Source organism: Balearica regulorum, chromosome Z (genome assembly GCF_011004875.1).
Source record: "Balearica regulorum gibbericeps isolate bBalReg1 chromosome Z, bBalReg1.pri, whole genome shotgun sequence".
NCBI classification, from domain to species: Eukaryota; Metazoa; Chordata; class Aves; order Gruiformes; family Gruidae; genus Balearica; species Balearica regulorum.
Genome location: NC_046220.1, coordinates 28,042,176 through 28,062,974, shown reverse-complemented (window position 1 = coordinate 28,062,974; position 20,799 = coordinate 28,042,176). Strand labels below are relative to the sequence as shown.

The following is a 20,799-nucleotide window of genomic DNA, read 5'->3' as shown; positions in this document are numbered from 1 at the left end:
GAATTAATTCTATTTGGGAAGAGGTTTGGCATAGCTGTTATCTGCCACCTTTTCAACATGTAGAATTGTTTACTTCAAATTAGTAGAGCGGTATTAGTACAGCTCCAACATACATCTCATAGTTGAAATTGAAGGTTACTCTTTTGGACTGTTGCTATGTGCAATGGCAATTTATTGTGTGTTGAACAATTTCAACCTAAATATGTAGCTGCAAGATAGACTTATTATGCAATTTGGAATTATACTGTCATTCATTCCCCTTAAGGATAAAGACTGTAACTTAAATGTCATGAGACATATTATTCTTTTTTAGAGATTTCCAGAATCACACCTATTTTATTCAATTACCAGAGTAAATATTAAATACCTGTTATTAAAATAATTTGCTCATTTCTCGACTTCTGTTTTACAAAAGGTGCTGCATTTGAAGTTTCATTCGTGCAGCTGCTTTCTAGCTGTGGGTTTTGTTTTTTTTTTCCCCAGAAATTGATTCAAGTTTGCATTTAAATACCTACCTACACATTTACCACTGTTGTATTGAGTGTGAGGAGGTGGGAGGAAATTACTTGCAATACCAATATAGGGTCTGTGAAAGTGGTCATAAACACTGAGACAAATACTGAGCCAAAGAGCTGAATCCTTCCTTTAAAAATGAAGAAATTTCATTACAGCTCTTGAATTTTCTTCCATTTTCATCCCTGTAGTAGAATTAGAGAGTCCAGAGGTCAGTGGGATTCACATGTACTCAGGTTACAAAAAATAACCTATTTTTGCTGTTCCTAAGGGAGATTTCTAGTACATCTTAGTATATTTTCAGTAAGCAGTGGTTGTACCTTCACAACTAAGAAAGCCTGATTGTGTCCCAGCACATTCCAGTTTTTCTTGCCAGATGTTTGCAGATCTTAGCAAGGGAACTTCTGTAGTAAAATGAAAACGTTAAATTTTGTGCTTTCTGATATACAGGCTCAGAAGGGGTTCAACCAGAACTGTCCAAACTATGTATTTCAGAAATGGTTTTCAACTAATTTGTTGACATTAGTTAACCTAAGTACAAGCTAAGTCGTTTCTTTAGTTTTCTTTTTATTGGAGTAGATTAAGAGTCTTCCTCATTCTTAAATCACAGCCATTGCCATTGTTCTTGTATTATGGTTCTCATACATTATGTGCAAGATTCTCTTTAAAGTACACACTCACCAAAAACTTCGGTAGTCATAAACTTAAGGAAAAAAAAATTACAAATAAATTGAAAAAAAAAAATATACGTGATATCCTAACTATGATGTAGGAGATACTTGTCTGAAAATTGGCTTTGTGATCCAGTGCAGCTGTTGCAAAGCATGCAGGTGCCTATTCAAATTTGTGTTCAGAACACGATAAAAAAAGTAGTCTCAGTGAAAGCCATTGCTAAGTTCAATACAAAGGTGACTGGCTGAATAGTACTGCTGTGCTGGGGATGAGAACAGATGATTTTGCAGATCTTTCTGACCTTAACCATCAGCTACATATAAGATACATGTTTTGTATGTGGCTTTAAAATATGTTACAAACACCAAAACTGGATTGAGCTGACATGAGATCAGATTCTACCCAGTCCTAAAGAACTTCTCTGTGCAGTGAAACTTATTAAAACTTTGTGGTTGTTTCATTGGTTTTATTGGTGCTATGAACTTGTGTGTGTGTATATATATTAAAGCTGAACTGTAAGTATATATGAAATTAAGTCAGTCTTGAACATTGTTGAACAGAAGTGCACAGTACGGCTCTTTATGCACAATTTTGATTTGTTCTCCCTGCTTCCTGCAGTTCTGTACTCTCAAATGTGTGCAGCTGTCTGTCACACAGCAAGATCTTATTTTTTAACGTTTATCCATTAGGAACTGAAATCAGGTAATCATGATAATTTTTTTTATGGTTCCTAATTTAACTGAATGAATGTGTGTGTATCAACAGATTTGTTGTAAAATTTTTATTCTTGCAAGAAGGAAACTAGTACAGTTTTTAAGTTTATTTTCTTACATAGAGCTTCCACAGTTTGTTTGTTTAATAGAGGTCAGATCTTTAAAAGACAGAGTGTATCTTTAATTTTGGCCCTTGTAAGGACCTCCTTTTGTAACGTGAAGGATTTACTTCAGTAGTAGCCTCTTATTGTTTTGTTCAAAGGTATCTGATTTCTGTTCATTTCATTCAAGGATAGGTCTGCTTTTAAACTGCATACCGCAATTATTGCTGACAATAATGAGTTGGCTTTAGTTAGGGTAACCTAAAATTAAGGTAACTTGTAATCTTTAAAATTACTGAACAGATTCTAGAAGAGGAAAAATGTGTGTGACCCATGGCTGCTGGCAAAAGTTCTAACTATAAGATTTATATTTATTTTTTAATGCCAGCCAAGATTTCCAGAATGAATAAAACGTAACGTTACTGACAAACAGGAGTAACAGGTATGTCAGTAAGCTTTTAAAACTGCATGTGCCATTGATCTCACAAGTATGTGATAAATGATTGCTTAAATAGTTGGTTTTATTATGCTGAGGTAGAAGGTACTGTAGATTTTACACACATTTTCCCTGTTACTTATGTATACTTCTGTCTGAACAAGTAGAAGAAATGTGAAGTATAGATGTCCTTCCTCATAAGTCAAACATTGCTGTTGCATGAGCCAAAATAGACAATAGAATTACTGGAAGGTCTTGGATTCAAAGGTTTTTCTGCCCGTGCAATTTGTGGAAAATGAGTTTAAACATAATTTGAACTACCTAAATTTTGAAAGAAACTACTTCTATGTAAATACATTTTAAAACATGTTTTTTTTAAGTTCCAGTATCCAGAAGGAGTGAGCTATCTTTCCCAACCCTGCATAGATCCAATTTCATATCTTTTTTTCCCCTACAAGTATTACGTTTTTGGCAGTAATGAGTTTAATATTCAGATGCTGGTAGTGGGGTGTGTGGGGGAAATCCTATTATTTTTCATGTGTCATCTTTCTAGTCCTACTGGGATATAGCTGAATAGCATTTTCCAGGTAAAAACACTTGATATGCTCTACTCTGGAACTAAACAAGCTTGAGTGAATTTGAAATGCTTTACGGACATGTCCTAGAATCCCCCTTCATACTCCAAGAACCAGGTTAAGGCAGATTTCTACGAGGAAATTTTATCAGGAGCCTGGAGCTGAAGGTTGTAGAGAGGCAACATGTCCAGAGTAGTTTAGATACTAATCCTGATTATTTCTTTTCCCCTTCATACTTATTTCTCTTTTGGCTGCTTTTGTTTTACAGAGATAGCAAATATAATAAAACTAATGCTGATGGGCAGCTCAGCACTACCCAGCACTGTTTTGGTCACAAATCCAAAACATACACCTGTACAAGCTACTATGAAGAAAATTAACTCTGCCCCAGCCAAAAACAGTACAAACTCCACCCTGTTCCATACCATTTATGGCATGCTCCGGTCCCACATTATCCAATGCATCCTCATTATCCACACCCCACACACAAATCCCTTCCTGGCCTTTGATATATACAGATATTGTTTCCTTACTGCCCATAAAATGTCCATTGAGTTCATGTAGTCCATGACTTTGGGCTCTATCTGTTGTGATCACTCAGGGCATAAGAGGTGGTTTGACATGCGGAGTTACTGGGCACCAAAGCCAGCTCAGGTGCACTGCTGCACTTGCGCTGCTTCTTGTAAGGCTTGTTCTCCATTGGTTCAGGTGGTTCCTATAACACACAACTCAAATCATGGGTTACGACAATTTAAAGGTATAGCCATTACAATCTCTACCCTGGTCCCTTTGGGCCAGGCCATAGGGTTTATTTAGCATTGCAATGAACTCCTACCCTTGCTCCTGCTGCCATGTGGGGTCCATCCCACTAGGCTGTATAGTCCTTCAAGAACTGGTCTAATGTGGGTCCTCTCCATCAGGTGCAGTCCTTCAGGAACAGAGTGTTCCAGCATGGGTCCCCCAAGGGGCCGCATGTCCTGCCAGAATACCTGCTCCTCTATGAGTTCCTCTCCACAGGCCACAGCTCCTGCCAGGAGCCTGCTCTGGTGTGGGCTCTTCACGGGCTGCAGCTTCCTTCAGAGCACATTCACCTGCTCCCTCCTACTGAGAATTCATTTATATTGCTCAATTGTTAACTAACACTAAATTGAATTAGAATCAGTGACTTGATTTTCATCTTCCACTCTTCTCATTATCTTTTTTTTAATTAAGAGGTGGTGTTATCTGAGCCATTTTGAAGAAGGAAGGACTACAACATCAGTTTTGTAATAAATTCTAAGAAACTTCTGTTGAATTATTTTTGTTAAATGAAGTTGCTTGTGATTTTTATGAGGCTACAGTGCTGTAAATTTCAGTTTAACTATATCACTTACGTTGGATCTGTGGGAGAATATTCCAGATTTTAATCTGGATGGCTGTTAAGAGTGTCCTACTACATACAATTCAAGGGGAAAAAAAGGGAGGGGGAAAGTGCCAACAACCCTTTCCCCTGCGTTTCTCTCGAGTAAATTATTCTGCTAGACGAATATTTCTTTACTTTATTGAAAATAGTTCCCTTTATCTTATCCACCTAATGGTATGCCCCTCTTGAAGAAAATTTATTTTGGTGGGGTTTTCCAGGGAGGTGTGTGTATGGGGGCATTTTGGATAGTGTTTGGATTGACAGAACATTCCAGCATCCTATTCAGGTGTTAAGCAAATAGGAAATGTGGAAGGAATCACTGCAGCATACTCAGAAGTATGTTGTACTGGACCAGGAAATACCATTTGCAGAATGCCATGCATAGAGGGGAATCTCTTCTCCAGTGCCTGGAGCACCTGCTCCCTCTCCTTCTTCATTTACCTTGGTGTCTGCAGAGCTGTTTCTCTCATGTATTCTTACTCCTGTCTCCCAGCTTCTGTGCAGTGTTTTTTACTCTTTCTTAAATATGTTATCACAGAGGCACCATCAGCATTGCTGATGGGCTCAGCATTGGACAGCAGCAGGTGCCTCTTGGAGCCAGCTGAAAATGGCTTCATCTGACATGGGGGCAGCTTCTGGCATCTTCTCAGAGAAGCCACCCCTGCAGCCCCGCTGCTACCAAAACCTTGCCATGTAAATAGAATACAGCATATTAACAAAGTTCTACGCATTTTGACTGAAAAAAATGGTGCTTTGCTCTTCTTTAAGTATATAACTTGTACACAAGGAATTCAGAGAGCCTGATTTGAAGTCCTTCTTAGTGAAGGAACATGCAATTAATTTAATTCATAGTTCATATGTAATGTGTAATTGAACTTAAATATTTTAAATGATCTCTCATTTGCTTTATCCTTGAAGGCTAATCCTAACTCTGTAAAACATTGTCCCTTTAGTATTTTCTATTTTTGCCTGACAAAGGGAAAACAAAGGGCACTTCAGTGAATCTTTATCCTTATTACATTGTGCTACTGGTAGTGATCTGGATATCAAAATGAAAGCAGAGCTTCTCATGTGTTTTCCCTTTTTAGCAAGCAATTAGTATCTTCCACCTTGTTCATTTTTTCAGAATATGAAATTAGCAGTTTGTTAAGATGTTGTCTTTCAATGAAAAATGTTGATCTTCCTTGACAAGAGAATTTTACCTGTTTTGATACCTGGTTAAAGCAGAAGGATTACAAGCTGATTTGCTGTGAATAAAACACTATTATCAAATGCTATTATAATGCAGAATGGGAGAACTAACACATACTCTCTCTGGTCTTCAGACTTCTGGAAAACGTCTGTGACTCCCACAAGAAGAAAAGGAGGTTTTACATTTTACTGTTTTATTAGGGAGTGTTTCAGGCAGCTTTCATGAGCTTATGTTTCAAAATTATAAAAGGCATGCAACTTTCCTGGTGTTTGACTGTAGGGTTTTCTAGGTTGTGGATGTGCAAGAATGAAAAATCAGGTTATAAAAGTCAATTTCTGCTTAACGTCTCCTAATATTTTAGCAATGCAAAGGCATTTATATCAGTATGAGGAGGAAAGGATTTTGGGTGGTAGTTTGCTTACATGGTTGTTCTATCAAAAGAAGTGCAATTCTTCATTCTTAAACAAGTTTATACCTAATAGTTTATAGTACAGTGATGGAAAAAATTAATAAAAATCTTACCTTGAATTGTACGTCACATTTTGAAAATCTTAGCTTAGAATTCAGAAATTGATTTAAGTTTCCAGAATTTCCAGAAAGATTAGTTTTATTTTGGTCTGAAACATACCAGCATATATCTCTAGATTATGTAGTATTAAATTTCCTTCTTTTTCAGCTATTTATTTGTCTCACATCTGAGTGTATATTGTTTTGAGGAGTGGTATTTGTCATATTTACTTTGGGAAGGGGGAGGCAATGTGACTGGGGAGATCCATGTTGGCACATAAGCAAGTCTTAAGTGAAGGCTACTCAGTAAGATCACATTGCGAAGTAGCAGTTAAACCTTTTTGCATCTTTTTTCTTTACACATTTTCTTCAGTTTTGACTGAGTTTTCACTGTTTAGAAAATTATCTATTCTAGAAGTTGATCTGACAAAATCAGGTCTGCTTAGGCTTTGAAGTTTGCCCCTGAGGCGCTGAGGACAGCAGTGGTGGGCAGAGCTCGGAGCCTAGGGTCATAGTTATTCTGACACCTTGAGTTGTGCTTTTCTTGGTTCTTCTGTTTTTCCTCATGCATTTCCTGATGTTCACAAAAGAATTCTGAGGCTGGTTTTAATTTGTCTTTATTCTATAGATTAGTAGAAGATAATAAACTTTTTTTTGCATATTTCCCCTGGAAATAATATCCTTGTTCTTTCTTTGCATAAACACGTCTTATAACCTGTTTTCTTACATCCTTTTGTTTCTGATTTCCATGACTGCTATTGCTGTATGAGTTGCCTACTAAGTACAATTCGAGTATTTCCTTTATTGTTGAGTGAACAGGGTTTGCATATGGCTTGGGGTAATAGGGTTTTTGATATCTTTGCAATTCTTGCTCCTTACAGCAGTTGGGAACCTGCAAGTCCTGTTATGAAACAAGGAAAAGGCAGAGTGTAAATGACAGTTCTTCATCCTCTTGGCTGTATAAAACTTCAGTTAATTTCAAATTGCTGTCTAGTAGGTAAACCTCTACATACCTACTGAATTGACAGAGCATTCCAAAGATGCTGCTTTGTTGTTTTTCTCAGTACAGATAGCCTGTCTTCAGATAGTAAGTAGAACTTTCAAGTAGGAAACACATAAACAATGCTTCATTTAAGAAAAAACACATAAATGCTTAACAGGTCAGTGAAATCCCTCAAAATAAGTTCAAATATTCAAGTATTCAGCTTTTTTTTTTTTTAATGAATGATATTGCACTTATAAACCATCCTTTTAAGCACTATTTAATATGAATTTTCATTTAGTACTTCTTGTCAGATAGGAAAGAAATACACATTGTCATATTTGGAAAGCGTGCAAAGAGTAAATCCATTTAGAAAGCATTCAACTTAACTGCTGTAATACGTATGAGAAAATTCAAGTTGCAGTTCTGTATTCAATGCATAAATACTGTGCTTCCTCTGATGGAGTGGACAATAGGTTTCTTATCATCATGAAATACTTCTTTTAAAATATTTGCTCAGCAGAGCAAATTTTAGAAAAGGATGTTCATAAAAACAACAATAAGAGCAATCATATTTCTCCTTTTTCCCTTGGTATCCATATCTGAAAAATGTTTTGGCAGCAGAAGATAAGAATTTGTAAATTCTAAATTAAACCAAGAGGCAAACTGTATTTGATACTTTTTTAGAATGGGAATTTTAAGTTACCTTTAATATTACATCAAATCCAGTGTGGATTGCTGCCAAAATAGGGGGTTCCTTTCCAACCCCAGCTGTATGCTCACACCATTTCTTTTGTGATAGAAATACCACAGCTGCCTCCTGCCATACTGACCAGTTGATCTGATGGAGAATTAAGACACTGCGGTGGGCAGAGGGGAAGGCATCAGCTTCCTTGAACCAATGTAGAACAAGAGACGGAAGAAGATACAGGGCAGTCAGCAATTACAATGGGTTTGGTATATGGTGAAAATTTAACTCTTTGTGAAGGAACAGTCCAATGAAGTCTAGTTTGAAGCAGCTACTTCTACTCTAAAAAAAAACCTCCTTAGTTTTTGGATGATTTATAATCATATTCTAAATGTTTTACTGTAAACACTATGTAAAAAAATTGCTTGAAATAAAGCAAAGAATTCTCCACAAACAAAGTCACAGAGCTTTGAGGAAGAATTTTCTAAAGTGATAAATGTATTATTTAATCCAAAAAGACTGGTAAAACCATGACATATAAGCCAGGACATTTTTGATACTTATTTAAAAAAAAAATAAATATAGGGCTACATTTGGTTGACCATACATTTCATTAAAAGTTATGTAGGCACTATGTTTTCTGTAATCATGGTTCATTGGTGTCCGAAGAATTTTAAGCTGTAAAAGCAGCTTACCTGCGGAGAATTTTCTTGACTTTCCTGACATTTTCTTGCCCATTCATTGCCCCGTATGGGCAGTGGAGTTGTAAAACTAACCAAGTGACCTCAGTTTGGACATGCAAATTTTTCATCATCTGCTGCCACAATCCAAAGGGAAAATCTGTGGTATCATCTATCCTTGGTGCATTTTATCTTCTCCATGTTGTGGAGAATGCTAGAATGTGCGTGGTTGTAACCCATTATCCACATCACCTGCCATCTATTTCTCTCAAATTGGTTTTTGTTGCTTTTAATTGACATACTGAGCTGGCCTTGGATATTATGTCTAAAGGTTGAAAGAATTGTCACAGACTCAAAGAATGGTTGAGGTTGGAAGGCACTTCTCTGGAGGTCATCTGGTCCAACACCCCTGCTCACCTACAGGTTGCCCAGGACCATGTCCAGATGGCTCTTGAGTATCTCCAAGAATGGAGACTCCATAATCTTTCAGGGCAACCTGTGCCAATGCTTGATCACCCGCACAATCAAAAAGTATTTCCTGATGCCCAGAGAGGACCCCCTGTGTTTCAATGTTTGCCCATTGACTCTGATCCTGTCATAGAATAGAATCATAGAATAATTTAGGTTGGAAAAGACCCTTAAGATTATTGAGTCCGACCATGAACCGAACACTACCAAGTCCACCACTAAACCATGACACTGAGTACGACATATACACATGTTTTAAATACCTCCAGGGATAGTGACTCAACCACGTCCCTGGGCAGCCTGTTCCAATGCTTGACAATCCTTTTAGTGAAGAATTTTTTCCTAATATCCAACCTAAACCTCCCCTGGCACAACTTGAGGCCATTTCCTCTCGTCCTATCATCTGTTACTTGGGAAAAGAGACTATCATTCACCTTGCTACAGCATCCTTTCAGGTAGTTGTAGAGAGCAATAAGGTCTCCCCTCAGCCTCCTTTTTTTTTTTTTTCCTTTGAAGGTAATGGTGATTGAAGGTGAGGTTTCTGCTTGTGGCTTGTTCACTTGGTACTGTATATAAAATGTTCTAGTGACTAAACTGAGAACAAGGAATCATTACAATGTGCTTTATGAACTTGTTGTTAGTACAGAGCTTTCTTTTTCTGTAGTTCATTTTTGAAAATTGATCATTTAATTGCTGCTCTTTTAAAAGACTTACTCTAATTTGTATAACATCATGTTGAAATGTTGTTACTTTATTTTGCATGCTATTTTCAATTGTATTTTGAATTCTAGCTTCTTGGCCACTTTTTTTTACTTTTTTTTTTTTTCTCCCTCAGCTTATTCAGTAAGATGTCTTCCTGCTAGTGGCTGTTGACCGTTTTGGTTTTCTTCACTCCTTTGTTTGATATCATTGTTTTCTGCTATGTCTGGGTGGGGCATGTGGGATAAAATAATATGCTTATATTGCCCAATCTAATTTTCAACCCCCTTTCTCTCCTTTCACTCTGGTCTTTGTCATTAATTACATCTTTTTTACTTCACTACTTCTGTTCCCTGGGGTTCTCTTACCCCAAATTGAAAGCAAAACTGTATTAAGATGTCCACATAATGAACCTAAGTAACTGTGTAATCTTATTATTATTGAATCTCTCATCCTCACTTTTTTCCCTTGTTGTCTGGTATTCTTGTTTATTGCATCATATCTAAAATTACACTGAAATCTCTTTAGAACAGTGCTATCTTTTTCTTTTTTTCTTTTTTCTTTTATTTCTTCTTTTCTCCCCAATGTAAAATTTGGTTGTGCAGGGGTCTGATCTTAGGTACCAGATGCATTAACCTTTTATCCATTTCATATCCATCTGGCTGATGAAACTGTAGTTAAAAACAAAGCTGGTAGATTAAATTGGCCCATTTTAAAGTGGCATGTACAGATGTTAGGCATGCATGTATTGATCTCACCACAGACTTAATTTCTTTGCTTTGCTACATAATTCCAGATTTATTTATTTTTTTTCCCCCTCTCTTGTGGTCACTATTCTAAAAGACGTGAACTGTCTGATATTATATATATATAATGCTACTCTGTAAAATTAAGGTTTGTTCTGGTGGTTTTTGCTATTACCATGCTTAACTCTGCAATGAGAATTGAGAGCTGCTGTAAAGAAACCCTCATATTTCAGATGAGGTGGGGCTATTAATGATCAAATTTTTCAGTAGCTTTCTCTTATTAATTTGTATACCAGCTAGATGTTTGTAACAGACTTGGTGTAACCAATCTCAGACTTCTTAAAGCAGGCAAAAAAATAAATGTTTGGGTTTATTTCTAGTCATAGGAAAATATCTCTTAAGATTCCAGAAAGATTAAATCAGAGCATCGTAATTCTGTGTTTGTTAAAATCCAGTGTATTCCTCCTGCCTCTCTTCAGAGCTTATGCTTGTCAAGTGTATGTACAGCATGGTCCTAAAATAAAGGCATAATTTCTTGGGTAATACAAATAAAAACAGTATTAGAACTTCCAGTCAGGTGGCTGGACAGTTAGATGCTGAACAGTTACTGTTTCATAGTTATATCTTAAAGCGTAAAAGTAATGAAGCCCTCTGTTTTCATAGTTGTCTTAACATTTTGTGGAGCTTATCACACTTTTTTTTTAAATGATTTTGGTTTTCATCATAGTACAATCCTTTATATGTTTTACAGCTTTCCATAGTTCACTGGTGAAGATGATTCAGATCACAGAAATGAAGACATGAAAACTTACATAGAAAAAAAGAATTGACTTGTATCGTTGCTTGCATGAATGACTTTGGACAGCTTTGACATGTTTTTGGCAAGCCGAAAACTAAGATGAAATCTATTTTTAGTTGTTTGTGACTGAATCTTATGTGTCATCCTTCAATGAATAAAATATACAAGTTTAATGATGATTAATGTAATCAAATTTTTAAATCTTATAAACAGTTCAGTGCATATCTAGAGTACCTGCTGGACAACAGGCAAATGGCCAGCATGGCTTCTTAGTCAATGTATAAACAGTTTTGTTTATAGAAGCCTTTTTGGTACATGTGCCCTGAGATAGAAGCGATTTTTTTCTCCTGTAAAACACATGCATTTTAATTGTGTTTAATTTCAGAATCCTTCTTTTCTATTTCATCCTTATAGTAGTATTTTGACTATGTCTTCCAAGGGCCGGGAAATAGTTGGGTTTGGGTGGTTTTTTCCTATTAATGTTTATCTTGAAAGAATTACTACGTCACAGATTTTAAAGATTTTTATTTTATTTGTGACTTGGAATTTTTCTTCTGCATTGGAATGCTCCATAAAAATACTAGTATGTGTCTTCACTAACACATAGTGTGATTTTTCTAGAATACTCATTTAAAAAAATTAAATTTTGAAATTAAAGTATCGCATCAACTAAAATCAGGACATTAATGATGAGAGTAACAGTTTCACTGATATAAGGTCAATATATGAAAGGATAGAAAAATATTCAACTAATATAAAGCAGTGGACTCTCATTAGTTCTTGTTGCAGTATTTTGGAAAATAATTTGTAAGTATCAATTTTCTGAAATGGATATAAAAGTAACTAAAGTACCTAAGAAACAGATACCTTAATGACATAATGGTATATTACAGGTTGTGTTAAAATATTCTCCCAGCCTGCAACATGTGCAGAAACATTTAGTGATAGTTGATAAAATCTACAGACCTTGATTCTTCCTATGTCAGTGTTTGGCTTTTTTTTCTTCTTGTAGAACACGTTATACTAATACTTGTATGTGTGCAATACTGCGTGCTTTGCCTTTTGCACGTTAAGGGGTTTTTTAGCATTTCTTCCTATCGTTTAAAATGCATTTGAGAGTGTGTTTTATGTATCGATATGAAACGTGTGAGTTTCTGACCCTATATGGATGGGAGAAGAGGAAAAGGAGGAATCCACTTACTTGGTGCAGTCTTCACTGGGTTGGGCTAAAGCTTGTGAAAGAACTTACTAATGCATTAAAATGCCTGAACAGGGATTCGCTGAGAACTAATGCTGTAATGTGTTAGTCATCCTTTATCTGCTTCTATTTTTACAGGTTCTGAAGGATGGCTGAGGCTGGTTTCTGCAATGCCAATTGGAGTCACCAGCACTGTGGATTGATAAGTAACGTGCAGATTTAACTGTACAGTCTGGGGAGAAAGTGTCAGGAGTGCTACTTCTTTTCAGCTCCTTAAGTGGACAGAAGTACAGTGTCATCTATCTGCAAGGGAAGATTCTTCAACAGATTTTTACAGCTAATAATAAAGACAACATAGCGTCATCCACCTTCCTGATTTACAGTGCATTGCTTTCCAAGACAGATGGTCTGTCAGAAGCTGGAGGATGCCCGCAGAGCACATAATAATGGAGTAGTGAATTGATACTGCTGCTGCTGCCGCCTAATTGTCAGGATCACAGCTGACAGAACTGCACTGTCCTTTTTCTGCCCCCTTAATCGGGCCAGGAACAGCAGGGTGGACATGGCTGGCCTCGTTAACAACCTGCTAATACTGTTTCTTGTTTTTCAAAACATCTGTCTGGGTTTCAGAAGCCCTCTTTCCGTCTTCAAGAGGTGGGTTATGCAGGAAGACCTGATGTATTGAATGCATGCAGTCATGATATTATGGAAATATGAAAAAGCATGATAAAAATGTGTATGGTATTTTTTGGGTTTTGCTTACTTGCTCTGATTCTTTTTTCCTGCAATTTTGAAATGGCACTCTTGTCATACTGAAGACAGAAACTCTTGTTTTATCCGTAGGTTGCTGTATAAAATGTGAGTTCAGGATGATAAAACAACAATTAATAGAACTTTTTAGATAACGCCACAGGTGTATTACACAGGGAGTAAATATATTTCAGCTACTCGAGTTAGACTGCAGTAATAAACTGCTGTTTTATTGAGAAAGCATCAACTAGCTTAAAACTGGACAATTCTGGGAAATTTGGGGGATTTTGAATGCAAAATTCCACAGGTAAACTTTAATGTAACATGGACAAGAGAAGTAGCCTCTTAGCTCTCCAAAAAAGGGTTTTACTGTGCACTCTAATTACCATGTTACTTTTATATATATACATGAATATACATATGCAAAATTTATACCAATGTTGCATCATGTTTCAGATGTCTTACCATGTAGTTCCTTACAGTGATCTGTAATGGAATACATAAATCTAAATGTTTTTTATGATACATTTATACATTGCATTCAATACAAACCTTGATATTCATGTGAAGTTGTAAAACTTACTATTTTGCTTTGCTACTTATAATTGGAGTTGATATAAATGTTGTGGTGCTGGAATTAAAAATTTCCCCTTTACCACATTATTTCAATTTAATCTGTATTGAATTATACATCAGGTACATAGTCTTAAAAACAAACCAAAACAAAAAAACCCCTGTCATGAATGACATTTTCTATCTCCACATCCATATACCTCAGACAATTATTTAGATGAGATTACAGGTTACATTGCCAGCTAATGTTTTCCAAACTAGTCTGATTGCTCAGAGGAACTACTTCAGTAAGTGCTTGATAACTAAGATGTTTTCCTCAGCTCGTGAAAGAGGGAAATTTCCAGATTACTCCTTTGAGCTACTCAGCCTTGTCAAGCTTCTTTACTAGTTCAGAAGACCCTTGATTTTTAGAAAGTCAAAACAAAAATCACTATTTTAAAAAGTCTTTCCTCCTTCTCTTTAAGGTATAAAGATACCACCAGATCTCTTTCCAGTGAATGCTTTGGAAGCGACCACCCGGTGATTTCACTTGGTCTGTCAGATTTTGCATTGGACATTCGCATGCCTGGGGTGACACCTAAGCAGGTGAAAGAAATGCAGTTTTTCTTTTTGCCACTTGCTCTTTTTTTCATAAGCTAGGGAAAAAAAAGCCTTGCCTACAATATCACTCACATAAAATGAACAAAAAACCCCAGGGTAATTTTTATAGATATATGTATGTCCAGAGAAAAGTAGGAAACAGAAAAGTAATCTCAAATGAGAGAGAAATATTTTCATCTGATTAATTTTATTTGTAAAATGTTGGTTTCATAACTTGAATTACTGAAGCTTATTAAACCAAGGAATATGAGTTTTATTAAAGTGAAATATTTCCAGCTGTGCTCATAAGGCATGCATTTAGTTAGAGCTGCAGTTTACACCGAATCTCAGATGATGTCTCAGTGAATTCAGTTACATTGAATTTGAACATTGCTGTAACTTTGGCAAGCTGAAAGAAAACAACCAAAAAGCATTTTAGAAGGGTAATACTTTTGACCTAGTATTTTAAAACCTTAAAATGCTTCAGGGGAGTTACTAGAAACAAGTTATAATGGTATACTCTTTCAGGTTTAAAATTGCTTATCTTCTACTGAGCCAAGTAGGTAAAAATGAAGACAATAATTAGGATTTTGAACATTAGCATTGGCATTTTTAAGATTCACACAAAAGTCTGAGATTCTACTGTCATTTTCACATGTAATTTCATGAGGCAAGATAAACAATGGTTTTGGTTTTTTTTTTGCAGTGAGGCAATGCAGGCAATTATATAGGTCAGTAAAAGACCCTACATCTCTTTTAGAGGGCTGCAGATGCTTGGAAAGAGCAGGATGTTGTGCTGCAGTAGATGATGACTCATTGTTGCAGAGAGCACTTTCAAAAAATACTGAAGGGAAAATGAGGTTTTCAGTTATTGGGGAGCACCCCTCTGGAACATGTAATTTAGAGCAAGTGGTGTCATTCTAGCAAGTGTGAAACAGAAATATAGTTTCTACTAGAACTTGTTTTTCTGTAGCAAAATATTAAACTTCTCATTCAGAATGAGTGAAAAGTGAAAAGCACTCTCAGTTCATCCAGGTGCATATTTGTAATTACATTTTATTGATTTTACCTGAGGAGCCATTAGTTGAAGAGCTAGAACACATATATGCAGGGGTCAGTCATTTCAGATTCCTATTAAAAAAAAAAGAAAATCTAAACTCAACACCACCAAGAAAAGGCTGTGATAGTTAATAGAGAGAACATAATAATTTTTACATTCATGTGTACTTACAGCAACAGCCTTTATGTACACAATATACTGAAATGCTACAGTCTAGTGTACATTTGGGGGAAGATAGCAACTTGCCAGGTTAAAAAGGTAGGTGAAAATAATCAGTAACTAGCCTTATATAGTTTTAAGCCTAGCTTTTATTTTCGTCTCTGTCTCACCTGCCCTGCTCCTCATTTCCCTTCCACCTTCCACAGTGTTCCATACTAACTACAGGAAACTTGGTTCCCATTTAGGCAAGTTAAATACTGATATACTCGGCAAGAAGCAATGGCAGAAAAGACAATCTTCGTTTTCTTGCAGTTCACAGGAGATAACCAGCAGCTTCCTCGTTCTAGTGCCGTCAGTTCATTTTTGTGGCAGAAAGAACGTGGAAGGGAAGAATCCTCTTTAGAGAGGAAATTCTTCTGTGGTGGCTCTTACTAGCTCGCTAACTTCTTCGTGTACCTTTTGGCCCTGATTGTGGGCTAATATGTGTTTAGTGACTGTGGATCTGCTGTGAGTTCAAGTTGTTCATGCTGGTGTTTATAGAAGAGTGTAAGTTGGGAGTTGGACTCGATGATCCTTTTGGGTCCCTTCCAACTCAAGATATTCTGTGATTCTGTGATACGTAGGTTTCTGCTTCCAGGGTCTATCTGCAAGTTTATTTCTGTTCATGAAAGATGCCAAGGACATCGAAGAGCTATGGAGAGGAAAACTGAAGGGTTTTTTCAGTTCTGAGGGAAAAAATTCTATAATCATTCTTTATACTTAATTATAAGAAAATTATCCCTCTGCACAGTAAATTAATACTATGTTAGGAATTATTATTTAAATGGGAAGCAGTATGGTTTTTCTTCCAAGGAGGGATGGGATCAGCTCGTTTTGAAAATTATAAATTTCAGATACAAACCCCAATACTATTAAGCAAATTAAAGGCTATTTTGTGAAAGCATTAAGAATGCAGGGTAAACATGTTTACTCTGCTGGTAAAACAGTTTTGCTGTTGTAAATATTTGTGTTTGCTACAAATCAAATAAGAACTAATGATAAAAATTGTACTGCAATTAAAACTATATCTCAAGTAATCATAAATAGTAATTTGAGTTTTTTAATTAATTACTACTATGTTTGAGGCTGAACAAACTTTTCATTGGTAAATTAAATTTTGTACAACATTGGCTGAGTTCTTAAATTTAAACTTGAAACTTCGTAAATATTGCTAAATGTACAAAAAAGTGGTAAAAGATGTTATTTGGTGGGATATTGTTAGTGTGGTAGAGTGGAAAGGTTGTGTGTAGAATGGTTCTTATCTAATGGATTTTGCAAGTCTTTTTTTTTTTTTTTTGAACTGCTTATCTTGAGCTTCTACCAGTAGGTCAGCAGTGCTTGTAATACCTGCATATTCAATTTTGTAACTTCAGTTTCTCAGTTGAAGTATTTGGTTAAAATTCTTCTCCTCCTCTCCAGTTTGCTTGGGTATACCATACCAGATAAAAATACGTAACACAAGAAGAAAATTTAATTATTTGGGTACCCATAAATTACTGGCACCTCTTTGTTTACTATTGCTATGACAATCAAGTTCAGATCTTGACCTAAGATCTCCCAAGACTTGCTCTGGCTCTGGAGAAAGTTGTGTGAATGATTTGGTTATTACTTGGGGTGAAATTGTGTAAAAACAGAATTTAGTTACTTATATGAATCTGGACCCTGGCATGGTGAATATCAATACTGTAATTTATGAGAAGTGATGCAATTATTAGTCAGCAATGGCCCTTATTAATAACAAAGATTCTTCCTTAAAAGAGTAGGGGAGCAGCAGATGGGAGGGAAAAGTGTGTGGCTTTTCTCTTCCCTCCATCCAATGTCTGCTTTCAAAAGGCAACTTGTTGCACTTTGAAAGTTCCATTTGTCTCATCTTTTCAGTCTTTTTTGGAAACATCTGAATTGATGAGGTTGTGCACAGTGGAGCAGTCTCACTTTTCTCCCCCCTGCTTGTTTCTTATGCAAGTTGAAGTCTACATAAGAATTTTCTTCTGAAGATGGATCACATGTGCAACCTCATGCTCACGGACCTACTTATGGTGATGTAGAGAAAACAGGACAGAATTACTGTGGATTCTACAACGCGCCTTTTGTAGTGCTTTAGTGTCAGGATGTTCCTGCTCTTCCTGTGTTTGAAGTCTGTAACATTGACAATTGGAGATAAGCAACGAAAATCTGCTTTGTTGAATCCAGTAGCTGTTTTTTCATTTGCTCATTTTATCTTATTAGCTATATACAACCTGGCTTGTATGTCAGAAACAAAATTGAAAACTCTTGTGACTATGCCAGGTCAGGTTTTTATGCCAGTAATGGTAAAGACTTCAGAATGACATTGATTGACTGCATTATTCATTTGGCCAAGCGATCTTTTCTCTCACTATACCTAATAGGAGTTATTTATGGAAAGACTGTAAGAGGTAGGATAGGAGAGTGGTAATGCAAAAACTAGAACATACCCTCCCTGTTTACAGTAATAATGAAAGGTTGCTGGCTTGGAGTTTTAGTTCAGACTATCATATTTAATTGATAGTGATAGTTCTTTGTGTCATCAATTTGTCAAATTAATTGTAACCCATAGCTAATCTTTGATTTTATTTTTTTCTTTTTCAAATATGCTTCTTTTAAGAAGTTATTTGAAGCATTTTGAAAAGAATTGTATTTAGGGTAATATTGTGGGGTTGTTTCCTGGTCTCTCTGCTTTTAAAAATACGTTTTGATAGGGAAGAAGCGGAGATAATTTTTTTTAAAAAAACATGTGGGGTAGTGGGATGGAACAGTAGGAAGAGGTAAGGGTTATGTAACTACACCGTGAGTAGTATAGAATTTTAACAATTCAATGCTTTGCCTGTACTGATCATCTATAGGGTTGTCATGCTAAAGTGACTGCTGGCCAGGATCTCTTGTTAATGAAATGGAGTCACTTCAGATCACTTTGGAGGACAATCTGAAGATGACTACTGTAAGGCAATAAAGACAATAAAAAATAGAAGGGAAATAAGAAAAAATGGAATAAAACTCTCCCCTTACCCAACACCACCCTGTTTCTCCTCCAAAGCAGTGGATCTCATTGACTTCTTTTTTTGTTGTTTTTTTTTTTCTTAAAAAACCCTTTACTTTAGCATTAAAATCCTAAAGACACATCAGATTACCTAAAAACATTTCTCTAAACTATACAATGTAGAGTACATCAGTATTGAAGACACATGACTAACATAGAAGAAAGATGTTTAACTGGGACAGTTGCTACTTGTAGATATAACACTGAGTCAGAGGCACAACTGAGTTCTGCAGCAGCTCAGATAAATGAGTAGCACAATACCATTTTAATACATCTATAATTTCCAGTTAACAGTCTTCATTTAAAAAAGAAAGATCAAAAAATACTAGTTCATCTAGACTTCTAATGATCTTTGTAGATGTTATGACACAAGTTATAAAATCTCAGCCATTGCATCTGTGTCCTAATACTCTGTTCTTTTGTCTTAACTAATCTAATTCTTACTTGAGTAAATGTTGCTTACAAAAAATACATATCATCCTTATTTTTAGTCTACACTGTTACTAAATTTAATTTGTGTTTAAAGACAACTGTATATTTCTACTACAATGTGAAGCATTGCTGCCATTGACTTTCAAAGTTTGGATATAAATTAAGGGGTTTTAAAAAATATCTACTAAATGAAGGGTTTTTAAAACATACGTACATCTGAACCCAGGTTAAATAGAAAAGGTAGAATACCTCCTTTTGCATTTCTAGAAGGTTTTAGTTATTTCTGTAAATACAAAGAACTAGAGTACACAAAGACATTCACATCAGTTGTATCAGCTGACCTTTGTTCATCCTTCCATTTTCTAGCAAAAACACCAAAAATTGTTTCTTATCTGTGCATATCACTGCTTTGTGTAATCACATATTGTTATCACCATTGTACGTGTCCTTCCTTCTTAGTTGCATTTAATTGTTTACACCTGTTTGCAGTGGCTTCTTTTAAATTAGGTTTGAAGTTTTTCATAGCAGGAATTTTATTTTCATTTGTTCAGTGCAGTCCTGTCGTGGTTCAGCCCCAGCTGGCAGCTGAGCACCACACGGCCACTCCTGTTGTTTAGCAACAAAGGCAACTGTGGCATCATGAAGAGGGCATTCTTCGTAAGTTCTGCCCATGGTATCTTGTGCAGATTGTTCATGCAATTGCTTCAGGAAAATGTTAGTCCTTTACAATGCTTAAGCAAGAAAATCATGTAATCAGTTGTTTCTTTTTTAATTGATTCTGTTCTTTATTTTAAAGGACATGTGATGTTTCTTAGAATGCCCAGGCAAGAATATTTTCATTGATCATTGTGGTGGATTGACCCTGGCTGGGGGCCAGGTGCCCACCAGAGCTGCTCTATCACTCCCATCCTGCACTAGACAGGGCAGAAAAAATGTAATGAAAAGCTTGTGGGTCAAGATAAGGACTGGGAGAGATCAGTCACTAATTATCGTCACGAGCAAAACAGACCGAACTTAGAGAGGGAATTCATCTAATTTATTACTAAGCAAAACAGAGTAGAGGAATGAGAAATAACATCAAGTCTTAAAACACCTCCCCCCACCCCTCCCATCTTCCCGGGCTCAACTTCACTCCCAGCTTCAACCTCTGCCCCCCCCAGCGGCACAGGGGACGGGGAATGGGGGTTACGGTCAGTTCATCACACGTTGTTTCTGCCGCTTCTTCATCCTCAGGGGGAGGACTCCTCTCATCATTCCCCTGCTCCAACATGGAGTCCCTCCCATGGGGTGCAGACCTTCAGGAGCAAACTGCTCCAGCGTGGGTCCCCCATGGGGTCACAAGTCCTGCCAGAAAACCTGCTCTGGCGTGGGCTCCTCTCTCCATGGGGCCACAGGTCCTGCCAGGAGCTTGCTCCAGCATGGGCTTCCCATGGGCCACAGCCTCCTTTGGGTGCCTCCACCTGCTCTGGTGTGGGGTCCTCCATGGGCTGCAGGTGGAATCTCTACACCCCCTCATCCTCCCTCCATGGGCTGCAGGGGGACAGCCTACCTCACCATGGTCTTCACCACGGGCTGCAAGGGGATCTCTGCTCCGGCACCTGGAGCACCTCCTCCCCCTCCTTCTGCACTGACCTTGGTGTCTGCAGAGTTTCTTACATCTTCTCACTCCTCTCTCCGGCTGCAAAAGCTAACTGGTTTTTTTCCATCTTAAGTATGCTATCACAGAGGCGCTGATTGGCTTGGCCTTGGCCAGCCGGTGGGTCCATCTTGCAGCCAGCTGG

At 36.9% G+C, this 20,799-nt stretch overlaps 1 protein-coding gene across 15 annotated transcripts in view; it reads left to right on the top strand.

Annotated features, from left to right (window-relative positions):
- PAM (peptidylglycine alpha-amidating monooxygenase) overlaps nt 1-20,799 on the top strand; it is a 142,974-nt gene that overhangs the window by 51,473 nt on the left and 70,702 nt on the right. For all 15 annotated transcript variants that reach the window (XM_075740960.1, XM_075740959.1, XM_075740958.1 and 12 more), the window contains exons 2-3: nt 12,510-13,025; nt 14,159-14,279. In XM_075740960.1, coding sequence (XP_075597075.1) covers nt 12,934-13,025; nt 14,159-14,279 — 213 coding nt within the window. In that variant the 5' untranslated portion in view covers nt 12,510-12,933. The remainder of the gene's footprint in view (nt 1-12,509; nt 13,026-14,158; nt 14,280-20,799) is intronic.